At 40.6% G+C, this 18,098-nt stretch overlaps 1 protein-coding gene across 1 annotated transcript in view; it reads left to right on the forward strand.

The window, feature by feature from the left end:
• The window catches only part of SEMA5A (semaphorin 5A), a 656,101-nt gene that overhangs the window by 476,328 nt on the left and 161,675 nt on the right, over positions 1-18,098 (forward strand). Inside the window, exon 12 of the mRNA XM_073332370.2 lies at positions 12,960-13,077. Coding sequence (XP_073188471.1) covers positions 12,960-13,077 — 118 coding nt within the window. The remainder of the gene's footprint in view (positions 1-12,959; positions 13,078-18,098) is intronic.

An 18,098-nucleotide genomic window follows, 5' to 3' on the forward strand; every position in this document is an offset into this window, starting at 1 on the left:
TTTTTGAAACTTTGCACTTTTAAATAGAGGTAAGGGATTGACTGTGTACACACAAATTTGCAAAGGGACAATAGAGTTGAGGTCTGTTATTTCTCACTTATATTTATTTATTTATTTATTTATTTACTTTAAAACATTTTTGCTGTTAACAAGCAGGTTACCCCGGGAGACAAAAATCCACAGTTTGAGAATTGAAAAACTAAACATTTCTGATGGTATCGTCTAGACAGTACTGAGTCTCATTGGGTAGATAGAAAGATTAACCTAAATAATCTATACGGAAGCCCCTGGAACCCCATAAGATTGGGTCCCTAATCCATGAACTATTGGAAATCATTTACAAAACTTTTCTTAAACATTACATGAATATATTGTCTCATACTATAGAATTAGAATTTATAATCCCTATTCTATTATGAGATATTTTTGAGCTATAATGCATCTTAACTAAAACTATCTTTAGATTGAGGAAAAAAGCAAAAAGCATTTTATCAAAAAAATCCTATTTAAACAAAAATTCTTTTTTTTTTAAATCAATGATTTGTATCCACTCTGGCATAGAGCCATTTACTTCAATAGAGCATTGCTGATTTATCTCAGCTGAGGATGGAGAAACAACTTCTTGATTTAGCCAGTTGAAGCTAGAATCTTATTGTTATAGTAGTTATTTTTATTGTGTATTCTGCTGTTGCTTGAATGAAGAATCCGCACATCTGGAAAAGGAAAATGTCCATTAATATAGCCTCATGCTTCTTCTGTTCACTTGACTGCTGAACCATCATCACAGCATTCTCCCTCTGTTAAAGAGATTTGAAAATATATTCTTCAAGCTCCCTGTTTATTTTAGAAAGAGAGAGAAGTGTTGTTATGGAGTGACTGACACCTTGACTTGTGTCAGAGACCATGTGTAACCCCCTGCTTTTATTCTCCATCACACCAACCCATGCCCTCTTTAACTGTTATGTTTAAGCATTAGAACATAAGAACGACCATACTGGGTCAGACCAAAGGGCCATCTAGTTCAGTATCCTGTCTTCCAGCAGTGGCCAATGCTAGGTACCCTGGAGGGAATGAACAGAACAGGTAATCATCAAGTGATCCATCCCCTGTCGCCCATTCCCAGCTTCTGGCAAACAGAGGCTAGGGATACCATCCCTGCCCATCCTGGCTAATAGCCATTGGTGGACCTGTCCTCCACAAATTTATCTAGTTCTTTTTTGAACCTGGTTATACTCTTGGCCTTCACAACATCTTCTGGCAATGAGTTCCACAGGTTGACTGTGTGAAAAAATACTTCCTTTTTGTTTCTTTTAAACCTGTTGCCTATTATTTTTCATTTGTTGACCCCCTCGTTTTTTTGTTATGAGAAGGAGTAAATAACATTTCCTTATTTACTTTCTCCCAACCTGTCATGATTTTATAGATCTCTATCATATCCCCCCTCAGTCATCTCTTTCCCAAGCTGAAAAGTCCCAATCTTATTAATTTCTCCTCATGTGGAAGTCGTTCCATACCCCTACTAATTTTGGTTGCCCTTTTCTGAACCTTTTCCAATTCCAATGTATCTGTTTTTGAGTTGGGGCAACCACATATGCATATAGTATTCAAGATATGGGTGTACCATGAATTTATATAGAGGAATATGGTATTTTCTGTCTTATCTGTCCCTTTCTTAACGATTCCCAACATTCTGTTAGCTTTGTTGACTGCTGCTGCACATTTAGTGGATGTTTTCAGAGAACTATCCGCAATGACTCCAAGATCTCTTTCTTGAATGGTAACAGCTAATTTAAACTCCATCAATTTATATGTATGGATGGGATTATGTTTTCTAATGTGCATTACTTTGCATTTATCAACAGTGAATTTCATCTGCCATTTTGTTGCCCAGTTTTGTGAGATCCCTCTTTGCAGTCTGCTTTGGACTTAACTATCTTGAGTACTTTTGTATCATCTGCAAATTTTGCCACCTCGCTGTTTCCTCCTTTTTCCAGATCCTTTATTGACCAAGCAGTCTGCATGCATGAAAATTGCAATATGAGCACAGTGCTATGTTTATTCTGAGCAGAGATTTATAGAGGTGTATGGATTAAATCACAAAACAAAACAGATGTCACCGATTTGGCTGTGGTACTGGACTCCATGACTTACAGCAAAATTCTTGGATTTGGTACCTCAAATACCATCGCATTACCTCACTCTCCCTTTTCTCCTATTTTTCTCTCTACTAGAGCTGTTCATTGCAAATAGCTTTATATTGTACTCGTGTATTCAACAGTATTCTTTTTTCTTATAAAATAAACTACGTCGTTCTGTAGTAAATGTCCAAAACATTACAGTTTAGAATAGTTACTACTTGCCATTATTTGATGTAATCTGTAATGTGCTTTAAGATATTACTAGACGCTATTCTTGTATTTTTATAAGGGCTTGTCTTCACTTGGAAATTTACCAAGATAATTATTCCAGAACAGTAATTTTGGTATGAAATCTCATGCGGACATTCTTATTTTAGAGCAAGAGTGTCCAGGGACTTATACTAAAATAACTAAATACGTATTTTGATAAATTTCCAACTAGAGAAGCCCTAAGACTGGTAGGAAGACTGGATGTTGAACACTGTTTTCCAATGTTATACTATACCATTGTAAGATAGCTGCTAGATATACTGGGGACAGTATTGACTTCAGTGGAGCTATGACAATTTACACTAGCTGAAGATCTGTACTATTAAAGGGAAGAATGTTATTAGTCTTAGATTGATTTTACAGAGGATGGAATTAACTAAAACTAGGGGCGGGGGGGGGGGACTGAATTCACCTATATTTTGGATCCCGTCCTAAAGTTTTGAGGTCCTTCCCAAAAGATTTATTGTCCTACCTGATCCCAGCAGTCTCAGTCATGAACTCTTCTGCTCCTCTGCCCAGCTGTGAGTGTTCTCCTCAGACTCCCTTCCTACCAGACCCAAACTGTCAGGCAGAGGCAAGCTGCAATTATCTTCTGCTCGGCCCAAAATATTCTATCATAGCTCTTCCATATATCTAGATTGTTGTATGAAATAGACATGTATGTATTCAGCTCTAAACAAATGGCTGTGGTAAACAAAGAAGAATTCTGATAAACTGATAGAATTTTAAGGGCTGCTCAGAAGATATTTATTGCAATAGCCTTTTGGGGACAGAAATATGTTTTTTTCCCCTTAGCATGGCAAAATGTTATGTGAAACAAATGATCTCAACTACATATGTTTGGTTCAGGGTACTATGGTAGTGTATTATTTTAAACAAAAAGTGATTTGAAAAAGAAGAAAATAAAATAGCCATGTGGTTTTCATAAATTCAGATCTATGATGTGGTTAGCTTATTTCCTTTAAGTTGTACAAGGAAATGGGATTTTTTTTTAAGTGCTGTGAGGTTCCTCCTAAATTGTAGAGTTTGAAATACAGCTAAAACATCTTTAGATCAGCCCATTTTCCGCCAGATCCTTTCACCAATCATTTGATGTTTGGCAATTATGTTTTCTAAATTAAAGTTTTGGGAATCATCTGAAATCAGAGGTTAAAAAGACTGTACGGAGGAAAAAAATTTGGAAGGACACTCTTTTTAACCTTGTTCCCCAAGTTTTAAAGTGTTTTACATTCCATACACCAATGCTGATTTAAGCAGCCCAGAAGGTGTAGAGTGAATGCTTCTCAGTTTCCCTTGCTTTGTGGGAAATGCCTGTATTGTCATCAAAATTATTTACAAAAGGTTTGAACTTCTGTGGTCTTCTTTTGGAAAAACTTATTTTCTGAAAGTCCTGCAGCAAAATAATTTTGAGCATGCAGCTGACAAAGCATGTCATGGTCTAGAATCTACTGTAGATCTAAATGGATGAGAGTTATGGTAGTCTTGGTTCTAACTATGGCTAATATTCTCAAAAGTGGTTGTAGATGCTCTAATTTTGGGTGCCCAACTTGAAACATCCTAACAGCTCAAAGGGTTTCCAATGATACCCAAAATCACTCATCACTTTTGAAAATATTGGCCCTTGATGTTGGACTATAAGGTGGATAGAAAGATGGCTAGATTGTCAGGATCAACAAGTAATGATCAATGGCTCGATGTCTAGTTGGCAGCCGGTATCAAGCAGAGTGCTCCAGGGGTTGGTCCTGGGGCTGGTTTTGTTCAATAGCTTTATTAATGATCTGGATGATGGGATTAATTGCACCCTCAGCAAGTTTGCAGATGACACTAAGATAGGGGGAGAGGTAGATACGATGGAGGGTAGGGATAGGGTCCAGAGTGACCTAGACAAATTGGAGGATTGGGCCAAAAGAAATCTGATGAGGTTCAACAAGGACAAGTGCAGAATCCTGCACTTAGGAAGGAAGAATCCCAAGCACCGCTACAGGCTGGGGACCAACTGGCTAAGAAGCAGTTCTACAGAAAAGGACCTGGGGATTACAGTGGACAGGAAACTGGAGATGAGTCAGCAGTGTGCCCTTGTTGCCAAGAAGGCCAATGGCATATTGGGCTACATTAGTAGGAACACTTCCAGCAGATCGAGGGACCTAATTTCCTCTCTATTCAGCACTGGTGAGGCCACACCTGGAGTATTGCATTCAGTTTTGGGCCCCCCACTACAGAAGGGATGTGGACAAATTGGAGAGAGTCCAGCATAGGGCAATGGAAACTATTAGGGGGCTGGGGAACATGACTTATGAGGAGAGGCTGAGGGAACTGGGGTTATTTAGTCTGCAAAAGAGAAGAGTAAGGGCGGATTTGATAGCAGCCTTCAACTACTGGAAGGAGGGTTCCAAAGAGGATGGAGCTAGGCTGTTCTCAGTGGTGGCAGATGAAAGAACAAGAAGCAATGGTCTCAAGTTGCAGTGGGGGAGGTGTAGTTTGGATATTAGGAAACACTATTTCACTGTTTGGGTGGTGAAGGTAACTGGAATGGGTTACCTAGGGAGGTGATGGAATCTCCATCCTTAGAGGTTTTTAAGGCCCAGCTTGACAAAGCCTTGGCAGGGATAATTTAGTTGGTTTTGGTCCTGCTTTCAGCAGGGTATTAGACTAGATGACCTCCTGAGGTCTCTTCCAACCCTAATATTCTATGATCTGTGATCTTTATAAGTAAATGTCTTGCATTCAAAATATATAGTGATTCTAAATTAACTTGAAAATATTGTTGCAACAAAAATTAAAATCACAGCTTGCTGAAGGATGATGAATGTTTAGTAATATATCCGCTTTCATGTTAGCATCTGCTAAAGATATGCATGTCCACTGATCACATGTGGCCTGCTTTATGTCTTTGAAATGAAACAGTGACAAAGTTGTTGCATAAGGAAATGAAGCATTTCCTGAAGTAATTTAATTTGTATTTACAAAATAGAACTAGTTCAAATTAATTGCAGTATTCATTTATCCAGTGTCACAAAATTGTTTAAAACAAATGTAATTAAGTCCTGTGTCTCTTTGTTAAATTTCAGTTTTATGTAGTCTGGCTCTCTCAGCAAGAAAACATCAAGCCTCCAGTCCACACTTGCTATCAGTATTTCTCTTTGTGGACCTCTCCTTATCTGTTTATTTGTAGATCTATACAGGAGAACTGTCAGTCAACATCTACATATTTGACAAGCACATTATGCACACCCAGTGTGATGACTGGGTGCCAGTGTTTGTTCCTAGAAAAGAAGAAATTATAAAACTAGCATATTTTGTTTCATTATCAGGCCTGTGGCATCTGACAGGTTCTGATGTTCTCACTGAGTAACACACCGTTCATTCTAGGTCATTTTCTCCTAATGCCTAGTGGCAAAGTCTTTAAACCATGATTTGAGGACTTCAGTAGCTCAGACATAGGTTAGAGGTTTGTTACAGGAGTGGGTGGGTGAGATTCTTTGGCCTGCGCTGTACAGGAGGTCAGACTAGACAATCATAGAATCATAGAATATCAGGGTTGGAAAGGACCCCAGAAGGTCATCTAGTCCAACCCCCTGCTCGAAGCAGGACCAATTCCCAGTTAAATCATCCCAGCCAGGGCTTTGTCAAGCCTGACCTTAAAAACCTCTAAGGAAGGAGATTCTACCACCTCCCTAGGTAACGCATTCCAGTGTTTCACCACCCTCTTAGTGAAAAAGTTTTTCCTAATATCCAATCTAAACCTCCCCCACTGCAACTTGAGACCATTACTCCTCGTTCTGTCATCTGCTACCATTGAGAACAGTCTAGAGCCATCCTCTTTGGAACCCCCTTTCAGGTAGTTGAAAGCAGCTATCAAATCCCCCCCCCATTCTTCTCTTCTGCAGGCTAAACAATCCCAGCTCCCTCAGCCTCTCCTCATAACTCATGTGTTCCAGACCCCTAATCATTTTTGTTGCCCTTCGCTGGACTCTCTCCAATTTATTCACATCCTTCTTGTAGTGTGGGGCCCAAAACTGGACACAGTACTCCAGATGAGGCCTCACCAATGTCGAATAGAGGGGAACGATCACATCCCTCGATCTGCCTGCTATGCCCCTACTTATACATCCCAAAATGCCATTGGCCTTCTTGGCAACAAGGGCACACTGCTGACTCATATCCAGCTTCTCGTCCACTGTCACCCCTAGGTCCTTTTCCGCAGAACTGCTGCCTAGCCATTCGGTCCCTAGTCTGTAGCTGTGCATTGGGTTCTTCCGTCCTAAGTGCAGGACCCTGCACTTATCCTTATTGAACCTCATCAGATTTCTTTTGGCCCAATCCTCCAATTTGTCTAGGTCCTTCTGTATCCTATCCCTCCCCTCCAGCGTATCTACCACTCCTCCTATAATGGTCCCTTCTGACCTTAAAGTCTATGATTCTGTTTCACAACCACTTGTATGATGTGTCTGACCTGGTTTCATGCTTAACATGTATAATTTGGATGTAGATTTTATTTGTCAATTTTGTTCGTAGTAACAGTCAGGTACAATTAATTGATTCAGTCAGTTCATTAATAAATCCCAATCACAATGGGATCTAATGGAGATGAATTTGTGATCGTTTTCACCCATGACAATCAAGGAGAGAACCAAGGGAACTTTGGCAGACAGTTGTTCTGTCCCTCATGATATCATATTTAAAAGTTCAGTTTGGAGGAGAGATGAATATGTATTTATAAAAATTAAACACTAAGAAAAGTAAGATGATTATACTGTATGGTTTAGATATGGTCAGTTCTGTGCCTTGACACTTTTCTCATTCAGAAATGTGACCTGAGCAAAATGGTAGCCATTCTGGGGTGATGTTTTCTCCTAAAGACATGTAGAGATGAACTTTTAAAAGTATCCCCTAACTTTAGATGGGTTATCTTTTGGGTGCTGGTCTTTGAAAACCAAACCAGCAGTGTCTCAAGAAGGGCTGGCCGAAAAACAATAATTCAATTTTGTGAAAAAATTTAAAAGGTTTGCATTTTGTTTTCATTCTGCATCAGAATGAACCCAGGACTTTCAAAATTTTTCACAAAGTGTCTGTCTGGTGATCAGAGCATTCTCCTATGTGGGAGACCCAGGTTCACATCTCTGCTCTGTTTGATTTGGAGCATAGGCTTGAACTCAGGTCTTTGATATCCCAAGTGAATACTCTAACCACTGGGCTATTGGCTATCCTGTGTTGGGTCTTTTTCACTGTGACTAGAAATTTCATCCTGAAGCTGGGGAAAATTTAATCAATATGATACATTTCCACACAAAATGGGATGGTCAAGAAGACTGAAAGACAAGGTCTTCTTGACCACTGGTGATCTTGACCATTTAACTCTTTCTGCTGACTTAACCATACATATATGATTACAGTATCTGACCATTATGATGTTAACTTGTCCAATAGGAACAGGACTGAGATCATCAACTTATTTCAGAGACCAAATACCCCTTACCACCAAATTAGGGCAAAACTGAACCAGTCTGCCAGAGATAAAAGACTTTGTGTTACATTACAAAACACTGTGTTGCCCAGAAGGTCCTTATGGATCAGGGCAGAGGCATAATAACAGATCAATATGGGGAAATGTGCACGGCTGTATCTGCTCTTTGAATGAAGAACTACAGTTCAAAAGGTTATACGTTTGGCAGCTATCACAAACAGTAAATTCATTCAGGGCCGAATCCTGGCCTCATTGAAATGAATTGTAAAAGTCTCCTAAGTCAGTGGGACAGGATTTGGTCTTTAATGTTAAAATAAAAACAAGAAGCACCCACTCTATAGCTCTGTGTGTATATGTGTAATGTATTCTTTTTTAAGGCTAAAATTGGATGTTTCCATATGCATTTTGCTCTGGAGCACTGTTCAGTTCTGCCTTTCTTTCTGAATAAATCACAGACCTCAGGTATTGTTGAAGTAGAGCAGTTTTGTTAGGCTGTTCAGAGCTAATTATAAAACAGCCAGGGAAATTAAACCACTTTAAAATTGATTAGTTTGTTGTTTTTACTTATCAATAACAAATCAGTGTTTAAACTTTGAGTGGTCATCAGTAGACAAACTGGGCATCACAGCTAGCTGAATGACTTACAAGAGGGATACTCAACCAGCCATCATTTACTTTTCCTAATGAAATGGAAAAGCAAGGAAGTAGTTAGGGAAATTTGAAGCAAGCACTAGAAGATTAGCATTATAGTACATTTTGCAGAGATGCTAAAGCCATAGTTTAGTTATAGTCATGTTAGACTAGGAATAGTGATTTGTAATGAACTGATTCATGATCAGTTGTTCTTGGGCTTCCGTCGTGAATTTTGTCTCTCTGAGGAGTCAAAGAAAAGAAACAGCAAGGGAATCCATCAGAGTAAGTATTAGAAGTATAACACTTATAGGGCTGATACTGGAAGCATAGGTCCAGAGTCTGATGATGGCTACGCCAGTGTAAATGCAGCATAACTCCATTGAAATACACTGTGGTCTATAAGATTCCCACCACTGTATCTGAGAAGAATCTGCCCAGGGGCTTTCCTTCCCTTTTTTATTAATTCAAGTTATCCATTTGTTTTTACATATTAATTGAAACATATATTTTATGTTTGTTCTCGTATTAGTTGGCTGACTTAGGTCATTTTTAGTGCTTCTGTAAGGAAGGGACTTATTTGGGTCAGGCATAATGTGAACAGGTGCTATATATGTTTCCTCGCTCATTTCTGCTAGTGCACCTCAATTTTGACCTATGTTCCTGACCATTTCACTTTTATTCCTGGGCCCGTTTCCCGATAGTAGCAGACGTAGGCCAAATTGTGTAATGTCTTTGAGATGTGGACAGATATCCATTGGGGATTAGGTTGAAGTAACTTATTTTCACTTCTGGCAAAATTTAAATGTAACCCAAGTTTCCAGAGGTAGAAGGAGGCTAATGTATTATCCAATTCTGCCAGTTAGTCTGTTCTGTTTAAAAGGGCGCTGTCAACTTACAAATCATACACAGTATTTTTTTCCAGACAAAAATATTCCTCCAGCAGTACCTAAGATAAATTTAACTGAAAGAGGTTAGAGGGGGAAACTCTATATTAGTTTCCAGTTTGCTCACACCATATGTATTTGACAGCCCTTCGTGTCTAGTTAGTTTTATTGTTTCCTCTGTACAATGTCAGTTTCTCCATTGGTTGTGTGTGTGTGAGACACAGTGACATGAGAGTAAGAAGCATTAAAAGATGGAGGGAAAGGAAAATGTGATTTTAAAACAACAACAAATTGGTGAGAAGACTTAGATGCAGGTATAATACCTGAAACTACTTTTAACACATTTGAAAAGAACCAGTTCTCAGATTGACCATGCTCCTTTGAACATTATTCCATCTTAAGTAGATACTAGCCAGTTCAGTCAGCTGATAGAAGTATCACACAAAATAACTTAGCCCTGGTCTACACTTGTGGGAGAGGGGGTCGACCTAAATACGCAACTTAAGCTACGCGAATAGCATAGCTGAAGTCGGCGTATCTTAGGTCCACTTACCTGGCTGCAAGGATGGCAGCGAGTTGACTGCTGCCATTCCCCCATCGACTCTGCTTCCACCTCTCGCGAGCTGGAGTTCCCGAATTGACGGGGAGTGTGTTCGGGGATCGATTTATCGCATCTAGACGAGACGCGATAAAGCGATCCCTGATAGATCAATCAGATCTCCAGATCCAGCGGGTAGTGAAGACCTGCCCTTAGAAGTGGTATAATAGTGACTGAAGAATAAAGGGAAAAAGGAAGCTTGAAAGGGAACCCAAGGCTGAAGTGCAAGCTAAAGATGACCTTGTAAAGTTTAACGTATATTTGGAGGGCAGGGGTGAATAATATAACTGGCCAATCAGTGGGAAGAATAAAAGTAATTCAGTCATTTTGGCAAATTTCTCATATTTTTGCATTATTTCAGCCACAGTTCTCCCTACTTCCTCCAACAGCGCCAAATTCTGCCCTTCAGTGTCTGTATGCCTCTCCCATTAATGTCAGTGGGAGTTATATACTCACAACAGAAGAGAGAGTGTGGACTTCAGGGGTCTCTTCGCCTCTCCCTTTGTGAACAGTTGTCATTGATATCTGTGTTACAAATTTTGGGGAAGATTTAGCTCCCACTGACTTTCAGTGGGACTTGTGCTCCTAAATTTTGTAGGAGCTTTTGAAAATCTCCCCCTCCATTCATACCCAATCAATGGGAATGATATGTACTCAGGCTGGGACTATATTGAGGTTCTTTTGAAAAATCTTCCCACCTTTTCTTTAGGACCAGTGTAGCTTCACCAGCGCGGTCAGTGTCGTCTAGTTGCTGGCATTTTTACCACGGTATCATATAGTCCTGTCCACACCATTAGCAGATAGCACTGCCCATTGTCACTACCACTGGTGGAGCAGCAATGCTGTTACAACAACGATGGCAGATGTTCACCAACAAGCATTTCAGACACATCCATAAGGAGAATTTAACAGACCTCTTGTGTCTGTTTATCCACTTCTATGCATGAAATTCCCTCTTAAGGATTATACTCTTCATGTGAAATGAAAAAGAAACACACAATACCTCTGAATTTAAGAACAGGGAATTCTGTTTCACTGAGGAAAATAATGACACATTATTGTGTGTTATCACTTGCGTCTTTCATTTTAGCATCAGACAAAAGCTCTGTAATCTTCTAGCCTAAACGTTTGCTCCCCTTTCACTCTGTATAAAGTATTTATCTTGTGTGGCTAACTGATTTTCAGTTGGGAGTAGCAACACAAAATAATGAGATACCTGGAGAACATAAATGGAACTTTATTATCCCCAGAGAAAAACGGGAGAAGAGAAGAAATGGGGCTTTAGAACCTGGGACAGTTAATCAAAAACAGGCACCACAAAAATAAATGTAAACTTAGAAGATACCTCTCTTCCATTCCCAATTTGGGAGCAGGTATAAAAAAATATAAATTTCCCAGAAACTTGCAAATCAATGGCAGAAAGAATAAGATGTAAAAAGCCATACTGTATCTTAGACACAGTGTCTCCCTGAGCTGTGTGGAGAAGAGCAGAACAAGAGAGATGCCCTTGTGTTATGCTCCATGTGGTAAGAACATCCCCACCCTGTCATGTATCATTAATGGTATTTGACTGATGAACTTTTATCACGACAGAACACGCTCTACCACTTGATTTACAGGAATAGCTATCAGCAAAAAGAAAGCTGTTATCTGAGAAAGGGGATGAACTGCTAGCTTTATGTACTGGGGCTCAGAGTGTTTGTGGAAGTTTGACCTGGTGCTTTCTCACTTCCCCTTTTCCTATCTCATGTGGTTCCCCAAGAGAGGTGAATGGGATTGCTAGGACCATGTGCTGATTCTGAGGGGTATGGTGAGGGGTGGGATGGAAGGGTTAGCTCATCCTGCCATACTTTAGTTCTGTCCCTGCTCCTACCCTGCTACAGCTGCTCTGACAGTTCCCAGGCATCCCTGGTGCAGGGTCTGCTGCTGCTACTGCTCTGCTGCCGCTTTGGCAGCAGTATGGGCCCAGCTCTTCAGAATGTTCCATTTAATAATTATTTTTGTATGCTCCAAGACATTGCTGATCAATGCAAGTCAGATAAGGGAAATGGGAATTTTTAGCAATTTAGAACTCAGCTTAACCTAAACACATTTTATGGGATAAAGAATAAACACTTCTCTAGCCTGAGGGCTCTCTCCCTTGCCAAATTTCAAAGGCTTCCTGCAAACTATGGAGGTGTAGGAACTTCTTTAAAAAAGGCTGCAAGAATCTTTTACAACTGAAAATGTTATGCAGCCTGAAAATTGGGATTACTACAAGCTTCCCCTTTAATACACATGTACTAGGAAAGTATGAGTATTTTGATGCGAGGATCTAATGGCCAGCCCCCGATGATGGATTTAAAGAGACGGGTAACCAAAACATGAAAATAATGTGGGGTTATTCCTTTAAGCATAAATATTATTTACTTAATTTGCATGGACTACCCTATTTCATACCACGTAGTAAGGGCAGAATAAGCCACTTTTTTGGTACTTATTTCAAAGGGTTCTATACCACACTGTAAAAGAAATAGCTGCCGTTAATGAAGTTTTGTTGTGTTCTGTTTCAAAGGAGCAGCTATTATCTTCTTCCTCTCAAAAGGTGATAACTGTAGTTTCAAAATAGTCAAAAACATGCCTTCTGAAATCATCTGAGAGGAGACAATTTGTTTTTTAATCACTTCTGCTATACTGCAGTGATTAAGTATTATTACAACTTGACTACATACTATGCACACAACTAGAAAATTTACCAGACTACCTATAATAGATTCTAGGTCTGTATCCCAGATGTTTATTAATTCCCATTAACTTTCCATAGTTCAGTCACCTTGATGTGTCACCTGAACTCCATTACAATAATTGTGTCTGTTTTACTTTATTGATCTATCTAATATGAGGAAATGTTAAGTAGCATCTCAGGGAGCCTTGGCATGTATAGGCAAATATAAGTGTTCATATTATCTAATTTTTCGGGTTTATATTTGCAGTGCATGTATTGGATCCCAGGATCCTTACTGTGGCTGGGACATGGTGATGAAGAAATGCACAACACTGGAAGAAAGTCTGAGCATGAGTCAGTGGGAGCAAAGCATCACTGTGTGTCCAGTAAGTCCAAGAAAATTCATTGACCTCTTAAAGTTCTTGAGTTCATGTGGATCTCATGTAAACTCGTCACTGTAAGATTTCTCAGGCTGAGAACGTAATTATACACAAAGCACATTGCTTCAGGCCTTTCTGCTCAGATGTGGACTGTAAACTTATTTGTTTTTCAGTTCATAGCCAACTAATTTGCAGTATGTATAAGAAATTGTTTGCAGTTTTATATGGAGCAGTCAGCTTTCTTCCCCCAGTGTAACATTCCCACTTTGAAGATGAATATTCACAAATTACAGCAAAGTGGTTTTCCTTCGAGAATGTTCCCCCTACTTTGTACTGTAAAACCAGATTTTAATTGCTAGAGATGGAATCTTGCCCCCTGAGGTTGTTATTGCTAATTTAAAAAGTCACATAACAGTTCACAAAGTTCACTAATTGAAAAGGTGCTATCCTTCCAGAGACAGAAAGTGGATTTTTTGGATGCAGAAAACCCACACACATAATGACATATGAACACTGATCATAGCAAGTATAATATTTATGACTACTCAAGGGTTTTTGTTTTTTGTTTTTTTTTTAAATTTCATATGCTCTCTCCTGTTTAGTCTGGCCTCAACATTTTAATATCATGCTCAAAATAGGTAATGAAATAAACAATTTAAATAATAAAATATTTATTATTATTGTATTATGTATCGGTACAGATAGTCTTTTATAAACAAAGAAGAAAATTCCCTACCCCAGGGAGTTTGCAAACCAATGGCCAGATTCTGCTTCCCCTGTTCATGTTGAATAGTACCTTGCTCCTGAAATAGTCCCATTGCATTCAGTGGGATTATTCTAGAAGTAAGGTACTACTCAGCATCAGGGTGGTAGAATGTATCTGCAAATTAGATTGATAGCATAATTGGAGCAGACACCCATCCAAAGTGGAAGGGAAGGATGGTAGAAAACAGAATCCTCAGGAAAAGGGAACACTGCTCTTTGCAGAGTATGATTTACAAAGAGCAAGAGTAGATAATATGGAGGTGAGAACAGGAAAGGAAATCAAGCAAAAGACAGATTAGAAGAATGTGGAGACACCTTGCACTGAAGAAGAGGGAGGTTTTTTAAGGCACAGAAGTGGCTACAACTGGTACTGATTCTTGCGTAGGGAGAAGAAAATAAAAGGAACAGTGAAGCAAGATGATTGTACAGACCATATGGAACAAGAGAAGGAGTAGAAGGAAATGAGAACTAAGATATAAGCAAGGAAAGAGCTATATGAATGCCTGAAGGTGAGAAAGATGAGACAAAAAGAAAAGGAGTACTTGTGGCACCTTAGAGACTAACCAATTTATTTGAGCATGGAGCTTTCGTGAGCTACAGCTCACTTCATCGGATGCATACTGTGGAAACTGCAGAAGACATTATATACACAGAGACCATGAAACAATACCTCCTCCCACCCCACTCTCCTGCTGGTAATAGCTTATCTAAAGTGATCATCAAGTTGGGCCATTTCCAGCACAAATCCAGGTTTTCTCACCCTCCGCCCCCCCCCCCCCAAACTCACTCTCCTGCTGGTAATAGCCCATCCAAAGTGACCACTCTCTTTACAATGTGCATGATAATCAAGGTGGGCCATTTCCAGCACAAATCCAGGTTTTCTCACCCCCCCCCACTCCCCTCCAAAAACCACACACACAAACTCACTCTCCTGCTGGTAATAGCTTATCCAAAGTGACCACTCTCCTCACAATGTGTATGAAAATCAAAGTGGGCCATTTCCAGCACAAATACCAGCAGGAGAGTGAGTTTGTGTGTATGTGTGGGGGGACAGGGGACGGAGGGTGAGAAAACCTGGATTTGTGCTGGAAATGGCCCAACTTGATGATCACTTTAGATAAGCTATTACTAGCAGGAGAGTGGGGTGGGAGGAGGTATTGTTTCATGGTCTCTGTGTATATAATGTCTTCTGCAGTTTCCACAGTATGCATCCGATGAAGTGAGCTGTAGCTCATGAAAGCTCCATGCTCAAATAAATTGGTTAGTCTCTAAGGTGCCACAAGTACTCCTTTTCTTTTTGCGGATACAGACTAACACGGCTGTTACTCTGAAAGATGAGACAGAACTTGATGTGTAGTCAAGGAGTCAGTGGAGGGTGGGGCAGTGAGAGAAGATGATTTTTAACTGCAGTGTTTTGGATAGACTAGAAGGGGGAGAAGAAAGGAAGCCAGAAAGAAAGGGAGGTTATGATAGTCGAGATTAAAAATAGCTGGTGCATGGGGCAGGGGGTTTGCAGTCAGGGTATAGAGAAGTCAGATTTTAGACATGTTACAAAGGAAGAATGGCAGGATTTTTTCAAGATCCTGGATGCTGAGAGATTCAAACAGGGCACAAGCCTGGGTATCAGGGAATATAATTCAGTTATCATTGGAAGGGTTGAGGAGAGGAGAGTGACTTGAAGGATAGGTGATGAATATAGGAATAAAGTGTCATCCTTGAGTTTAGATAAAAAATACCTGTCTGAACTGTCTCCCCCAACCTGACTACCTCCCGGTGCTGCCCAAATGTGTTTTGAGTGCTCTGCGAGGGGGCTTCTCTAAAGCACTCAGTTTTGACCTGACACTGCTCCCACTGAAGTCAATGGCTAACTTCAGTAGAAAAAGTTAAGCTAGTATTGAGCATACCACTGTCTGCCTTCCAAAACTGACAGTGAACACTAATTGGGGGTAAAATCCACTTGGAGACGTGCTGTTTTATAATGAAAAACTGCTTGGATGCTTACACTTTTCTGGTAACCAACAGTTAGTGCTTTAGCATCAAGTTCACAAATCCCTCTCAGTATTTTTGTATTAAATACATACTAAAGGAAAGAGATTCCCCCACCACCACCCCTTTCGGAATATTTGAGATCGTCTTTGGTGTACAAATCGAAATGTGTATTCTAAACACTACTCTCAAATGCATTTTGAAGCTAAATCCCCTTTCAAGTCTTTTAGGCTTTTCCTCATCATGCTCATTGTGTTAAAGAATCATAGAATATCAGGGTTGAAAGGGACCTCAGGGGGTCATCTAGTCCAACACCCTGCTCAAAACAGGACCAGTCCCCAACTAAATCATCCCAGCCAGAGCTTTGTCAAGCCTGACCTTAAAAAATTCTAAGGAAGGAGATTCCACCACCTCCCTAGATAACGCATTGCAGTGCTTCACCACCCTCCTACTGAAAAAGTTTTTCCTAATATCCAACCTAAACCTCCCCCACTGCAACTTGAGACCATTACTCCTTTTTCTGTCATCAGCTACCACTGAGAACAGTCTAGATCCATCTTCTTTGGAACCCCCTTTCAGGTAGTTGAAAGCAGCTATCAAATTCCCCACTCATTCTGCTCTTTAGGTTGAGGGGATGTCTGTAAGCAAGATTGTTTTCCAGGATAGGTTGTAGATCGTTGATGATGCACTGGAGAGGTTTTAGCTGGTGGCTGTATGTGATGGCCAGTGGTGTTCTGTTTTTTTCCTTGTTGGGCCTGTCCTGTAGTGGGTGACTTCCGGGTACCCATTTCACTCTGTCCATCTGTTTCCTCCCTTCCCCAGGTGGCTATTGTAGTTTTAAGAATGCTTGATAAGGATCTTGTAGGTGTTTGTCTCTGTCAGACATCAGGAATGGTAACGTACAAAAGCCAGTAGGAGAACACTTCAGTCTTCCTGGACATTCAGTAACAGATTTAAAAGTAGCCATCCTTCAGCCAAAAAACTTCAAAAACAGACTTCAAAGAGAAACTGCAGAGCTACAATTTAATTGCAAACTTAACACCATCAGTTTGGACTTGAATAGGGACTGGGAGTGGCTGGCTCACTACAAAAGCAATTTTCCCTCTCTTGGTATTGACACCTCCTCCTCAGTTATTGGCAGTGGACCACATATGCCCTGACCGAACTGATCTTGTTAACACTGGTTCTCTACTTGTAAGGTAACTCCCCTCTCTTCATGTGCCAGTATAATAATGCCTGCATCTGTAATTTTCACTCTATGCATCTGAAGAAGTGGGTTTTTTTACCTACGAAAGCTTATGCCCAAATAAATTGGTTAGTCTTTAAGGAGCCACCAGACTCCTCATTGTTTTCTTGAAATGTATCTGAGTTGTATGTCTCTGGCCAAGATTACTCTACTCCTTTCCTTAGTGCCCCTCTCCCGCAATGTCTATTCATGCTTATACAAAAGAGGCTGCTTTGGGGGTCATTGTGGGAGTTGGTGGCAATAGGCTGATGAATTGGTGGGGGAGAGGTGTCAAAGGAAATTCCAGATTCCCTTCCCGCTTCCTAGCGGGAAGGGCACTTTCCTGGTGCAGGACCAAAAGTGATTTCTTCACCTCTGCTGAGCTTCTGTTGTTCCTTCTGAAGCCCACCTGATGCTTTTCCTCTGCCCCTTCCCCTCTTCAAGCCAGTTGAGATGAAGAGAAGGGTCAGCCCTTACAGCACAGTTCCTCTACTTTTAACAGCAAGGGCTCCTGGAAGGCTCCTGAACTTCTGAGTCCCTGAATGCTGGGAAGCTGTTGAGGAGAGAGCAGGAGGGGATGGATTTATGCCCATGTGACATCTGTGTGTGCTATAAGCACATCCTAGCAGGAGCCTCTCACATTCCGGAATACAATCCATGCCAGTGAAGGTTAGGTCACCACCTGTCCTGCAACCTGGGGTACCTTGCAATGCTTTGCTGCTGTACCTTCCACCTGGGCCTCTCACAAACAGCCAAACCGCATGCAGCTCACGTCCTGTGTGTCTGTGTATAGCTGCAGCCCTGTCCTGCAACTCTGACCACAGCAGCCTGTCAGGAAACATAAGCCACACTCTGGCTGCCAGCAGCCGTGGCTACTACTTGCAGGGTGACCACAACACACTTCCAGTCCCAAATTTTCCTCCTCAAAAATGTGTTCTCCACTATCCAGCCCTCTCCCGGACAGTTCAGATATTTTGGGTCTGCTGCCTCTGTAAGGGAACGATATTGAACAGTTTTGCTATTTTAAATTGAGCTACCACAGAGCCCAGTT

This window comes from Lepidochelys kempii, chromosome 2 (genome assembly GCF_965140285.1).
Source record: "Lepidochelys kempii isolate rLepKem1 chromosome 2, rLepKem1.hap1, whole genome shotgun sequence".
Classification (NCBI taxonomy): domain Eukaryota; kingdom Metazoa; phylum Chordata; order Testudines; family Cheloniidae; genus Lepidochelys; species Lepidochelys kempii.